The sequence below is a fragment of the Phascolarctos cinereus genome, unplaced genomic scaffold (genome assembly GCF_003287225.1).
Source record: "Phascolarctos cinereus isolate Bilbo 61053 unplaced genomic scaffold, phaCin_HiC Scaffold_2;HRSCAF=192, whole genome shotgun sequence".
Lineage (NCBI taxonomy): Eukaryota > Metazoa > Chordata > Mammalia > Diprotodontia > Phascolarctidae > Phascolarctos > Phascolarctos cinereus.
In genome coordinates, this window is record NW_027555625.1 from 49,705,813 (window position 1) to 49,721,009 (window position 15,197).

General features: G+C 43.0%; 1 protein-coding gene across 1 annotated transcript in view; it reads right to left on the reverse strand.

Annotated features, from left to right (window-relative positions):
- Nucleotides 1-11,246, reverse strand: part of TCF25 (TCF25 ribosome quality control complex subunit) — a 49,309-nt gene extending 38,063 nt beyond the window's left edge. The window contains 4 exon segments of the mRNA XM_020989106.2: nucleotides 1,408-1,482; nucleotides 4,029-4,208; nucleotides 10,981-11,022; nucleotides 11,024-11,246. Of these exon segments, the coding sequence (XP_020844765.1) occupies nucleotides 1,408-1,482; nucleotides 4,029-4,208; nucleotides 10,981-11,022; nucleotides 11,024-11,182 (456 nt within the window). The 5' untranslated portion in view covers nucleotides 11,183-11,246.
- Nucleotides 11,247-15,197: the final 3,951 nt, after the last annotated feature.

Below are 15,197 nucleotides of genomic sequence, written 5' to 3' on the forward strand. Positions count from 1 at the left end.
GTTCCACAGACATTTCCCAGAACAGACACACTTTCACTGCAAGTTCTTGCTTCCCATCTAGACTCCTCCGTGCCACACCTTCACCTCTTCCTGCCCACTGTGAAGCAGGCCTCCTGGGCCTCACACAGGACATATCACCACCACCTGCTAGGAGGCTGAACCTCAAGGGAGGGCCCTGAACAGTTTAATCACCTGTCCCCTGATACTGTGCTTGCACTCATTCCTCAAATTCTCCCCAACTCAGTGATTTCAAATCCATAAAACCTGTTCCTCAACTCCAACTGCTCACTACCCAAACCCTATCCCCCTTCCCTTAGCCCCACACCCAAATATCCCACTCCAGATTTACCCATCCCTTTCCACTGTGTCCTGTGGAATGCATCCATGCTTAATAATTAACCAACTTCCCTCCTCTACCACCCACTGAACACTGGCTTGCTGCTGCTGATAAAACTGACCAGGCTGCCCTCCACAGTACTGGCTGTATTTTTGCTCACGCTCCCTGCTTCCCACTGCCATGTCCAGACGGCTCACACTATTCACACTCATCAGCATCACCCCAACTCCTCCTGCATTCACTCTACACAGACAATCTGCTGCCAAGCCCTGTCATTACCACCTTCACCATGCCTGCAGAATCTTTCCCTTCTCCCCACTCACCTAATCACCAGCCTGGTGCAGTCTCTCACCCTCATGAGTGGATTACTGCAACAGCCTCCTGGTGGGTCTCCCTGCCTCATGGCTCACCCCGAAGCTGCCCACTCTCCACTTAGCTGCCAAAAAAGCTTTTCACAGCACAGCTCTGACACACTCAGTAAAATCCTGGAGCTCCCTGCCACCTCCATGGCCCAATACAAAATCCTTTTTTGGCTTTGAAAATCTTGACAACCTTGGACCCTCCTGTTTTCCTCATCCCTTCACCTCTCCCACCCCTGCACACTCTACCTATCTTCTCAACATTCTTCACATACACTACTCCATCACCTGAGGCACCTTTTCTCTGAATGTCCCCGTGCTGGGAGTTCTCTCTCTTCTCATCTCCACCTCCTTGCTTTCTCTGCCTTCCCTCAAGACTTAGTTCAACTTGCATCTCCACAGGAGGGCTCTCCTGGTCCAGCCCCCATACCCCAACCTACCCTCTGAGATGAATTTCCAAATACTCTGTATACATCTTGTATATACACTGTTGTTTGTGTGAGCCCCTGGACAGCAGAGATAGTGTTTTTGCCTTTTTTGTTTTATTCTTAGCACAGTGCCTGGCACACAGTAAGCACTTAATAAATGCTTGCTGAGTAAAAAAATTGGGAATCAATGTTTTCAACACTTCTTTGAGAAGCGGCCAGAAGGGAGAGAAAGGAAACAATAATTAATGACAGAAAGACAAACAAGCTTTAACTCAAACCATACCGGAGTTTCTCCTATTGTGGTTTTCTTATTTTTCTTCTTCTTCTTCTTCTTCCGTGGCTTGTTGTTCAGATTAGGCTGTCAAAAGAACAACAACACTGTGATCCACAGAAAAAGATAAGGAGCCAGTGCACTGAAAGGGCTGCCACATCAATAGGGAAGCAGGATCACAATTTCTGAGGAGACTATGGATATGAAAACTCAAACATATATGATATGGTAGGAGTAGGCTTCCCGCCTCTGCTCCCAAATCCCCTAATGGGAATATGATTAAGAAAAAATAAATATAGAAGTAGGGACTAGAGGAAAAAAGAGAGAGAGAAGACAACTTTTGTGAGCTTTCTCCCTTTTAAGGGCATGTTTGTTAGAGCAAAGGCAGCACATAGTAAGAGTAATCCAGTGCTGGAGTTAGGAAGAGCAAGATCTTGAGTAGGTTCAGGTATCAGGGGGATTGAGCCTTGCTCCATTCCTCATCATGCTGCTGAAAAAAGCTGAAGAAAATCACAAAACCAAGATGACTGGAGCCACTGCAAGTTTATGTTACATAATCCCAACTAGGTAAAGCAATTCTTTTATACCTGCCTAAATCAATTCACTATCTCACTCACCACAGCTTTTCCAAATCCTCTCTCACATCTTTCCTGGCCCTGCCCACCCCACCTCCAGGTAAGAATCTTTCTTATATGAACTAAGGCAAAGTGAGGTGAGCAAAACCAGGGAACAATCATCAGAGTAATAGCAATATTGTAAAGATAAACAATTGTCAAAGATTTACTAACTGTTCAATATAATGATCCGGTGAAACTCCCCAGGACTCATGATAAAAAATGCTTTCCACCTCCAGTGAACTGATGGACTCTGAATGCAAATTAAAGCATATTTTTTTCCTTTATTTTTCCCTGCCTTTTTTTTGGTGGGGGGAAGAACATGGCTAATATGGAAATGCTTTGCATGATTTCATATGTGTAACAGGTATAATATTTCTTGCCATCACAATGGGTCACAATGGAGAAAGGGAGAGAATTTGTATCTGAAAAATGTTTAAAATGTCTCCCCATCCTCAAAAAACCCTGCCTTGATCCTTCCACTCCCACCAGCTACTATCCTCAATCTTCTTCCCTTTTGTGGCTAAACTGCTGAAAAGACCATCTATAACAGAGGCCTCCTTGCTCTCTTATCTCTCTGCAGTCTGGCTTCTGATCTCATCACTCAACCAGCACTCTCCCTCCAAAGTTACTGATGATCTCTTGACTGCCAAATCTAATGTCTTTTTCTCAACACTCGGCCTTTCCGACCTCTGCAGCCTCTGACACTGCTGATCACCCTCTTCTCTTCAATTTCTCTGTAGGTTTTGGACACTGCTTTCTCCTGGTTCCCCTCTTACCTGTCTGACTACTGCTTCTGTCTCCTTTGCTAATCATTATTCAAGTCATGTCTGCTAACAGTGGAGGTCCCCCAAGGCTCTTGGTTTTCTCATCAGCTCCCATGGCTTCAATTCTCATTATCAATTATGAGCCTCATGTGCTTAGAGCTGATAGATGCTAATTGATAAATTATCATCTTTACGCACATTCGTCTCAGATCCATTTATCCAGCCCTAACCTCTCTGCTGACCGACCTCTAGTCTCACATCTCCAACTGCCTAGCAGATATCTTGAATTAGATGTCTTATAGACATCTTAGACACAACATACACAAAAATGAACTCATTCTATTTACCCCCAAACCCTCCCTTCTTCCTAACTTCCCTATTACAATCAAGAGCACCACCATCCTCGACTCCTAACTCTCTCACCTCCCCTATCCAGTCAATGCCCATGTCCCATCACTTCCACCTTCATAAAATCTCTCGTCTACACCCCTCTTTTCTCCTCTGACACTGCCACCAGCCTGGCACAGGCCCTCATCACTTCTCACCTGCACTATTAAGCTAGCCTGATGGCTGGTCTCCCTTGTTCAAGTCTCCCCACTTCATTATGCTGTCAAATTGATCTGCCTAAAACATCACATTTTGGTCTGACCATATCACTCCCCATTCAATCAAGTCTGGTGGTGCTTCCTTACCTCCAGGATCAAACGTAAAATTTTCTGTTTGTCATTCAAATCCCTTTATAACCTGGTCCCCTCATACCTTTCCAGTCTTCTTACACTTTACTCGCTTTGAAAGGCTCTTTGATCCATTGACACTGGCCTCCATCTCCTAACTCCAAGCCCTTTCACTGGCTGTCTCTCATGCCTGGGACTCTCCCACTCCTCATCTCTGCCTCCTGGCTTCCTTTAGGTGTCAGCTAAAGTCCCACCTTCTGCATGAAGGCTTTCCTAATCCTCATTAATCTTAGTGCCTTCCCTTTGAGACAACTCTCAATTTATCCTGTCTGTATCATGTTTGTACCTAACTGTTTGCATGTTGTCTCTCCAGACTACTTGAGAGAAGGGACTGTCTCTTCCCTTTCTCTGTATTTTCAGCACTTAGCACAGAGCCTAGCACATTGTAGGTGCTTAAGAAATGCTAGCTGACTGGGCTATGTAATTACTAGGTTCCAATCTACTATACCTTGACCTTCCTTTCAGCAGATGGGAAAGATGTCCTATAAAGAGCAGTAAGTGTTCCTCATTCCAAGTACCTGTGAACTAGCTGTTGCCTGGTTTTCACGTGGAACACCTTCTCCATCTCTTTCTTGGCTGACTTCTAGTTCTCCATTTTTAGTGTCACTGTTATTCTCTGCGCCCTCTTGTACCTTCAGTCTGTAATCTTCTCCCCTTGCTTTGGATAAAAGTTCATCCTCAGGTTCTTCACTGGTTATCTGTGTCAGTGAAAAGAAAATAAATTCCAAAAGTCTTGGGAGAAATGATTGCATTGTAGATCTACTAAGTGGGGAAAACGATGGGTGTGGGCCACAGTTTGAGATACTAAGCTATATATTAAACAAGAGAATAGGAAATACAAGCTACTTTCAAAGTTGGCTCTTGGGGTGGGAAAGAAACTTAAGTTCCAAGTATTTATTACTAAACAGCAGTAATGTGTAATGTAAAAACATAGCCAACATGAAGGATTTCTCACAGTTGGAATGAAGGCAAAGGCTGTAGATTAAAAATGAAAAGTAATTTTGGAAATCTGCATTGTAGCCATATATCCTCTGCTGACATCCTGATTTGTTACATCATTGTGGCAGAAGGAGGTGCCCTTCTTGAAGAAGACACCAATAGGCAGGTGCAAAGGTTTTGAATCCAAAGAGAATGATCTTTCCTTCTTCCAAACTTACCTATTACCTTTAAGGACATCGATATTCTTTTAGTCACCCAAGTTCAAAAACTTGGTGTCATCCTCAACTCTTTTCTCTCACTCACCCCACCCACATCCCATAGCCAATCAGTGGCCACATCTTGTCATTTCTTTCTAAATGAAAGCCATTGCAAATGTCCTTTTCTCTCCATTTCTACAGCCACCACCTATATCAGGCCTTCATCACCTCTCATCTGGACTATTACAACAAACTCTTAATTGGTATCCTGCCTCAGGTCTCTCCCCAAACCAATTTATTCTCCACACAGCTGCCAAAGCAATTTTCCTACACTTTAGATCTTACTGTTACCTCCCAACTGAATAAACTCCAGTGGCTTCCTGTTACTTCTATCATCAATCACAAACTTTTCTGTTTAGTTTTGAAAGCTCTTTACAACCTGGCCCCTTCCCATCTTTCCACACATTACTTCCCTCCAGATACTCTAAAGTCTAGCCAGTGACCTCCTTAGCTTTTTCTTTGTATCCCTAGGGCTGAGCATAGTACCCCAAACAAAGAAAGCACTTTAATAAACGCTTTTTTGATGGACTGATTGTTGACTAAGAACCAGACTACATAAATTCATAAAGTATTGTCACCAGAGAGGTTATTACAAGTTGATGAATTCCTTACAGAAACAGCAACTCATGTAACCATGTAAGGACAGGGTGATTAACTGGGGTTTGTGAATTCTTTTAAAAAAACTGGTAACTTTATTTCAATGTAATTAGTTTTGATTTGTAACCCTATGTATTTTATGCATCTAAAGACAACCATTCTAAGAGATCCATAGGCTTAACTAGACTGCCAAAAGGCACAAAAAGATAAAGAACTCATAATTTAAAATATTTGATACTTTAGTAGAAGTAACATCTGATCACCCAATAAATTCCAGTAGCTTCCCATTACCTAGGATCAACCATAAACTCCTCTGTTAGACATTTAAAGATCTTCACAGGGTGGTACATCTTGGCAGGAGAAGACTGACAATGGTCTAGACAGGTGGTGAGCAGGGCCTGCAGGAGGGTGGTGGCAATGGGGATAGAGAAGAGGGGACGGACACCAAAGATTTTGCAGGGGTGGAATCAAATTCAAACCAACTGTTACAAGTGAAGGAGAGGGAAGGATCAAGGTATAACCTCAAGGTTTTGAGCATTAATAACAGGATGAATGGTAGAACCACTAACAGAAATAACAACATCGAGAGAAGGAGCCAATTTTGGGGGAAGATCTTAGGTAAACTATGGGACATGCTGAATTTATGGTCAGACTTCTAGGCCCACATTACTAACCACCTGCTGGACGACTCCTCCACCTTGACTGTCTTTCTTTTTGCTTATATTAGTGCCCCTGATTGTAGCGCAGTGCCTAGTACACAGTAAGCACTTAGTAACTCCCTCTCTTCCTTCCCCAGGCATCTCAAAACGTAACAACATATTTTCCCCAAGACCTCCTCCCCTTTTCTGTTGATGGCACCATCTTTTCAGTCATCCAGGACCAGAAATTTGGGTGACTTTTCCCCCTCCATCAACCCCCATATCAAACAAATTGCCAAGTCCCACTGATTATGATTCCGTATTATCTACCTCCTCTTCCAATTCTTTTGCATTTCTCTAGTCTACATTGCAGCCCTCCCCAAGCACAAAGTAATCTCCTTGAAGTCAGAGAATGTATTGCTTTTATTCTTTGTGACTCCAGCCACCAGCACTTGTAGGCACTTAATAAATATGAAATGGGGGGGGGGGGAGCTAAGTGCCATAGTGGATAGAGCACCAGCCCTGAAGTCAGGAGGACCTGAGATCAAATCTGGCCTCAGACCAAACACTCAACACTTACTAGCTTTGTGACCTCAGGCAAGTCACTTAACCCCAATTGCCTAAAATAAATAAGTTAATAAGAAATGACATTGAACCCTTCCCAGACACAGAGGCTACAGCACATTTTCTGAATTAAATTCACTCAATTATTGGAGGTGGGGTAGAAGAGGGTAATGGCTCTGGGTTCAGGAAGACAGGCTCCAATCCTGCCTGTGTGACCCAGGAATGAAACCACAGGACCCAACCAAACAAAAAAATTCAAAACACAATCACGGTGCCTAGACAACTCTGTTTCAGAAGTTTTACAATTCTGATGGCAGGCTTTGACACCGAGTTCATGATTTTTCAAATGATGTGTTAATTTTGTTCATCAGCCTCCTCACCCTCTATGACTTCCATCTCAATCATCAGACCTTCGGTCTCATCATCACCAAGTGTCCTCCCACCTTGATCCTGAGCTTTTTCCATTTCTCCCTCTTCCTCTCTCCTCCTAGTCCTACTCTTCACCTCTCCTATGCCAGCCCACCATTTCTTCCCTTCAACGTCAGCCACACAAATGTACAGTTTAATTACATGCCACCTCTACCCTTGACTCTCTCGTCCTCCTTGTCCTATCCTGGACATGACTTCCAAGTCCTAACTCTGGGTGACTCTTTCATCCCTACTGACGTGCTGCAAATGCTCCCAGAAAAAGTCAAGCAACCAAGACAAATGCCATCATTACCAATTTGCTATTTGTTTAAACAGGGTTCTTAATGCTACACAGCAATTCTTTTATTCCTTCTTCTGATTTAATTTAACAAGTATACATTAAGCAACCTATTACATGACAGACACAGTATTAGGGACTGGGGATGGAGACCAGTCTCACTCTCCCCAGTGGCTAGTTCAACCTTTTCATTTCTTCTCAAAACTCCTAACTATGCTGACTACTATGGAAGTGTTTTGTGTGACTACACATGTATAACCTGTATCAAGTTGATTGCCTTCTCAATGAGGGTGGGTGGGGAGGGAGGAAGGGAGAGAATCTGGAACCCAAAGTTTTAAAAACAAATGTTGAAAAAATTGTTTTCACGTGCAACTGGGAAATAATATACACAGGCAATGAGGTATAGAAATCTACCCTACAGGAAAACAGAAGGGGACGGGGATAAGAGAAGGGGGGAGAACAGAAAGGAGAGCAGATTAGAAGAAGGGGTATTCAGAATGCACGGATGGGGGGAGGGATGATGGGGAGAAAATTTGGAACTCAAAATCTTGTGGAAGTAAATGTTGAAAACTAAAAATAAATTAATAAAATTTTTTAAAAAAGAAAAGAAAAACAAAACTCCTAACCATGCTCTCCCACTTCTCTCTCACCAGAGGGGCCCTCTCCAGCTTTTCCAAGAAAATAAAGGCCACCTGTCACCACTTTCCTTTTCTCCACTCCACAGCTCGTCACCATTTCCCATTCTCTTCTTTGCTGTCACCTCTCTGGGGAGGCAGCCCTATTCTTGGCCACAGTAAACAATTCTACTTATGCCCTCAACCTCATCCCCTCCCACCTCTCCAGGATCTTGTCTCTTTGCGAACTCCTCCTCTCTCTTCTCCAATCTCTCTCTTTATCCACTGTTTCTTTCCCTGCCACCTACAACCATTTCTCAGGTCATTCCCATCTTTAAAAAAACCCTTCACTTGATTCTGTCATCCTCTCAAGCTATCATCCCATATCTCTTTCTCCCTTTCACAACCAAACACCCACTATCTATACTTGTTGCTTCCATTTCCTGACCTCTCACTACTTCTCAACCTCTTGCTACCCCTTCTGACTTAAACTGTGCTCTCCAAGATTAAAAACATCATCTTAACTGATCAATTCAATGCTTTTCCCCAAGTCTTCATTCTACTAGTCCTCTCTGCAGCTTGAGAAAGCATCAACTAGCCCCCTTCCTATATCCTTTTTCTTCCCTTGGTTTCCAGGGCAAGGCCCTCTCTAGCTATTCTATTCAGTCTCCTTTCCTGGATCATCATTCAACTCCTAACAATAAATATTAGCATCCCCAGGATTCTCTCTTGAGCCCTTTTCTTTTCTCTCTCCAAATCCTCTATTTTGGTGATGTCATCACGTTCTACTGGTTCACTACCATTTCTATGCGCAGAACTCTCAAATGTAAATATTCAGCCTAATATCTCTCCTGAATTCCAAAGCTTCAATTTTATCTGCTAGCTTTATGCTAGCTGGGCATCTCAAACAAGTCCAAAACTGGATGCATATCTTTATGAATCCAACTTCTTTATTTCTGTTGAGAGCAGTAGCATCCATTCAGTCTTAGTCTTTCTTGGTCTCTCTCTCTCTCCTATCCTGATTCCCCCTAGTTGTCAATGCTCCTAAAATTACTTTGCATATACTTTTTAGTTGCCACCATATGTGCTGTCAAGTGTCTGACAGTAGGGACTGCATTTTTTTTTTGTCTTTGTATCCCCAGTTGCTGGCATAATACCTCACCTCTGCCACTTCTAAGTATGTGCTCTGACAGATCAAACGCAACTGCCAATCCACATCTGACTTTTTCCATGATTCCTAGATTTACAGAATGTTAAGAGCTAGAAAGGCGCTGAGATATTGCCCAATCCAACTCTCTCAAATGCCTCACATATTTCCTATAACACTTCAGTTTCTTCATATGTTATGCAGGAATAAGAGTACTTGTACTACTTAACCTCCATTATGAAGATCAAATGGGACAATTTATCTAAGTGCATAAACCATATAAATACTATATAAACATAAGCTTTTATTACTTGGATACAGACCTTCTGTTAGTATATCATAATCATCATCATAGTAAAACTCTTAGTGGTGATAAAGAAAGCTTCCTCTTCCCCCCATTACTGTTCCCCAAATCCCTCCTCCTATTTACTACATGAGTGACCTTGGCAAGTAATTTTATGATCACAGAATCCAGAAGGGACATTAGGGATCATCTAGATTAGATCTCTAATGTTTCTTCCAGCTCTAGAGCCTATTCAACTAAAAAAACCTGATCTAATGGCTACAATACATACAAAGCAATCTGTTAGGAAGTAGGGGATAAATTTTCAAAGAGCTGACATTCTACTGGGAAAAATAAAGGGCACAAATATAAGTAAATATTTTTAAAAGGGGAGGGCAGCTAGGTTGTACAGTGGATAGAGCACTGGCCCTGAAGTCAGGAGGACCTGAGTTCAAATCCAGCCTCAGACTAAACACTTGACACTTATAACTGTGTGACTCTGGACAAGTCACTTAACCCCAATTGCCTAAAAATTTTTTAAAAAAATTTTTTTTAATTATTTAAGGGGCAGCTAGGTGGCTCAGTGGATACAGCACTGCCCTTGAAGTCAGGAGGACCTGAGTTCAAATCCAGTCTCAGACCACACACTTGACACATAAGCTGTGCAACCCTGGGCAAGTCACTTAACCCCAACTGCCTTAAAAAAAAAGGCAAAAAAAATTATTTAAAAAAGAGGGAGCACTACTAAAGAAGGAGTTATCCTTTTTTGTGTATATCACAGTCCCCTTTAGCAAGCTGGTGAAGCCTATGGACCCCTTCTCAGAATATTTTTAAATATATAAAGTAAAATCTATGAGATTTACAAAGGAAACTAATTACAGCTGTCTATTTTTTCTCTCTCTATTTTAACCTGGGATCCATGGGAATCTGGGAACTTGGACAGAAAGAAATACATCTACAGATTTATTTGTATTGATAGTTCGATACAGACCAAGAGATATAGACAGGTATCTATGTATCTAGATATGTAGCTAGATCTAAATACATAGATATAGGTAGGTACCAATGTAGGTATAGATACAGGCATCTATACAGATAAGTATTTATGTAGGTAAATTTAGACATAACTTGTATAGATGAATCTAGATATAGACATCTATAGATACAGATAAATATCCATCTATAGACATAGATATTGACATATAGACAGATATCTATCTAGATAAAGGTGTCTGTAAATAGATTTAGATATAGCTCTATCTAGATAGCTATAAGCAGATAAGTAGACACGTAGACAGATAAAGATACACACAAATTTTTTCCGTGCAAGTTCATGGACCACCCCCCCCCAAGGACTCCTGGTTAACAGCCCAGGAGAGGCTATCAGGAAAGGCCTGGGGTAGGGGGCGGCACGGGGCTAAGAATTCCACAGGCTACGGATGAGGAAGGAGGGCGTCCCAGGCAAAAAGCCGGGGGCTGGAGATGGAATGCCCCGGGATCTTCCCGGCCCCAGCCCGGCGGACTCCTCCCCCGCCACGCCTTCGACGTGGCCCCGACATCGCCCCGCCCCCGACTCCTTCCCGGTTCCTCGGCGCGCGCCCGCCCCGCCCCTCACGCCAACGCCTCCGGCCCCGCCCTCTCCTCACCTCCCCTTCCCCCACTCCCCCCCACGCTCCTTCCTTCTCCCCCTCCCCCGTCCGGCCCCTCCCTTCGGCGACTCCTCACCAGTTCGTACAAGTTGCTAATGGCGCTGCGCTCCCTCCTCCCCCCTCCTCCGGCGGGGGTCGCTCGGCAGCTGCCCCACTTCCTCGTCTTCCTCCTCACCGCCGTCATCACGATCCTCGAGGCCTAGGCGCAGGGCCCCAGGCTCCAGGGGCTCCTGGCCCCGCTGTTCTCCCCGCAGCCTCCGTAGGGCCCGGCGCGACATAAGACCCAACGGCCGCGGACCCGCCGCGCTTGCGCACTGCCGCTCCAGGGCGTGGGTGTGGGGAGAATGCTGCGCGTGCGCTCTGCAAGCCGTGGGCCTGCCTTGGCTTCCCTTAGATGGCGTGACTCGGCAGCCAGCCACGCCCGCTCTTAGGCTCCCGTGAGCTTTGACCCCGCCCGAGATTGGCTGCACTGGCAGCCAATGTCTGCTCAGGAGGTCGGGGGCAGGGGCGGTTCTTAGCCACCTGCAGCGCTTTCAGATTCCCGTAAATCTGTCATTAGTTTAGGGTTTCCAGTTTATTTAAAAATTTTAACCTTCTGAACTTAAACACCACAATAAAATGGGGCAGCTAAGGGGCGCCGAAGTGCTCAGAGCTCTGGGCCTCGAGTCAGGAAGACCTGGGTTCGAATGCAGCCTCAGACGCTGCCTAGTTGTGTGACCCTGGGCAAGTCATTTCACTTTTTACAGCTCTAAAATGCGGGGTAATTGTAGCACCTGCCATCCCAGGCTTGTTGTGAGGATCAAATGAGATGTTTGTAAAGCAGTCTGCAAATGCCAGGCATACAATATAAAAAACCATACATGAAACTGCAAAACTTTATTATAATAGTTTTTAACAATATGTATGACACTTTGGAAATCACAATAATTTTTATCAGATGTTCACATTCTATAAAAGTAAATAAAAGATAAACTATAACAAGTTTGCTCCTTATCTAAAATTAATTAGCTGATAAGGAAAGCAAAAAAAACCTATCTGCAATATCCCTGTAAAAAGGCAAAAAAGCAATCTCTTCTGAGTTAAGAAGAAAAAATGTATTCTATGCTGTTATAAATAATATATATTTATGTATGTATCATATATGTATACAGTCCTTGTGACATGAAATATTCAGTGCTTCTATGTCCCTTCATCTAGTAGTGTCCTGAGGGCGGTGCATGGGATAGAGCACCGGCCTTCACGGTTAGGAGGACCTGAGTTCAAGTCCAGCCTCAGACCAAACACTTGCCACTTACTAGCTGTGTGACCCTGGGCGAGTCACTTAACCCCAATTGCCTAAAAAATATAAAATAAATAAATAGTAGTGTCCTGCACCATTAAGATGGATAACACGTACAGAGTTTTGAAAACCATAAGGAGATAACATAAATGCTACCTATTAATATTCTGAGTATTGTTATTATAGTTGCAATACCTCACCAGATTTTTAATCTGGATAAAACAGACCCATTGATGGAGTCCCACCTGCCAAAAGCCCAACAAACATAGTGTTGCTATATACTCTGTACTCCTTATAGGCCAGATGCTGGCACACTATTTGGTAACTCTATCTCATAGTAAATTCAACTTGTAATTTTAAAAGCTTTCATGCTTATTTGTGATGTTGGCATGCTGTCTGGTAATTTGATCTTATAGTAAATTCAACTTGCAACTTTAAAAGCTGTCATACTTATTTGTGAATCTTCCTTTGCAGTTTTAAAAAATGCTTAAACTTCCCTGCTTTTTTTTTTTTGGCCCTCTCTCCCATTTACTTCCAGTTAGAGAAAAAAAAAGGAAAGAGAAGACTTTACAAGAAAACAAGCAAAATAAATTCCCACATTGGCTGTGTCTGATAATGTAACATCTTATTCTGATTCCTGAGTTCATCACCTCTATTAGGGAGAGTCATTGTGGTCAGTCACTGTTGTGCCTTTCACAGTTCTTTTTGTTTATATGTAATATTGTTTCTGGTTCCTGCTTACTTCACTCTGCATGAGTTCATATAAATCTTTCCAGATTTCTTTGAAACAGTCCTTTTCAAAGCTATCAATAAGAAAATCACCATACACACCAAAATATTTACAGCAGCACTTTTTTTGTGATAGCAAAGAATTGGAAACAAAGTAGATGTCCATCAGTTGGGAATGGCTAAACAAACTGTGTTGTACATGGATGTAATAGAATACTACTGTGCTGTAAGAAATGGACAAATGTGGTGAATGCAGAGAAGCCTGGGAAGCCTTCCATGAACTGATGCAGAGTGAAGTCAGCAGAACCAGGAGGCCATTCTACCCAATGACTACAACAATGCAAATGAAAAGAACGACTCCTCAAAAAATCAAAAGTTAATGTAACAAAATTACATAGATCAAGCAGTACTCAAATGGAGAGATATGAAAAGACATCCCCAATTTACCCCTTCGTGGAGGTTGGCAATCCACAGGTATTACACGTTGAACATGTTTTCAGATTTTTTCAATGTATCCATCAGTTGGGCTGATTTTTTTTTCTCTTTAAAAAAATGCTATTTGTTATATGAGATGGCTCTCTGGGAAAGAGAAGGGGACAGATACTGTGGATAACTATGGATGATGTAAGAAACGGAAGATATCAATAGAAACTCATTAAAAAAAGAAACTATCCTTTTCATCACTAAATCCAGTTCAGATCTCACCTCTGATACTACCTGTGTTGGCTGCGATTAAACAGCAACATAAATAAGAGCACAGATTCACTGAAATATTAATGTTTACTGTCCCAAGGAGATATTTGAGGGGCAGGTTTTGAGGTGCAGAGACAGCAGGGTACAGTGACTTGTGGACTTTGGGTCTGAATCCCACCTTGACTATTTGATGACACCCCCCCCGAAAGTCATTTCATCTTTGTAGGCCTCAGTTTCCTCATTTGTAAAACAATAAAAACACATACCTTTTCCAGGTTTGTTGGGAGTGTAAAATGAACTAATATTTGCAAAGCACTTTGAAAACCTTGAAGAGCCAACCAAAAAGAGACTTCTTCAAGGCCAGACTGAAAGTCATAGGCTGTGTTGTCATGGAGTCTGAGGGGCCCTCCCTGGTCTGGTCTGGTCTGACACATACCCAGAAGAGAATGCCCACTACATGATGCCCTCATCCTCCCCATTCCTACCTCTCCTTTATCTGTAGTTTTTTCTCTATTACTATGTAACCTCCTAGACTTCTTCCCACTCCTGTGAATAGGTTTTGGAGGGGAGGGGGTCCACAGGTGTGGACCAATGCATGTAACATCAGCTTTTTTGGGATGTATTGATTGGTTTTACTGAATTTTAAAAATCTTTTTTCTCTTTTTTGGCTGTTAAGGGTAGTTTGAGCCCACCCAGAGACCCATGTCTTAAAAGTGTTTTTAGAGCAGCTAGGTGGCTATAGTGGATAGAGCATAGGTCCTGGAGTCTGGGAGACTCATCTTTGTGAGTTCAAATCTAGCCTTGGACACTTACTAGCTGTGTGACCCTGGGCAAGTCACTTAACTTTGCCTCAGTTTCCCATTTGTAAAATGAGCTGGAGAAGGAAATGGCAAACCACTCTGGTAGATCTCTGCCAAGAAAACCCTAAATGGGGTCATGAAGAATCAGACACAACTGAAAATGACTGAACAATGACCATAACTTTTAGCATGGTGCCTGGCACACAGTAAATACTTAATAAAGTGTTTACTACCTCTCTAATCTAGTTATTCAGACTTAGCTTGAAGACCACCAGTGAGGGGGCAACACCCTGTCTCCCAATGCAATCCGTTCCCCTTTAGCATATCTGTAATTATTAGGAAGTTTTTCCTGACTTCAAGCCTAAATCTGCCTTTCTGGAGTATTCCTTTTTTGGGGGGTAGGGGTACAGGCAATCAGGTTAAGTGACTTGCCCAAGGTCACACAGCTAGTGTGTATCTCAGGCTGGATTTGAACTCAGGTCCTCCTGACTTCAGGATTGGTGCTCTATCCACTGTGCCACTTAGCTGCCTTCCCCCACTCCCCACTCCCAATTGGAGTATCCCTTTGATCATTCTTAGTCTGCTCTCTGAGGCTAAACATAACAAGTTTAATCTCTTTCCATATGACAGCTTTCAGATATTTCAGGACAGCTATTTGTCTGTGCCACACACTCCTACAGGCCCTTAGCCATCATCATCTACAATGTGCCAGGCACTGTGCTAAGCACTTTATGATTATTATCTTATTTGATCCTCACAACAGGCCTGGGAGGTAGGTGCTGTTATTACCTC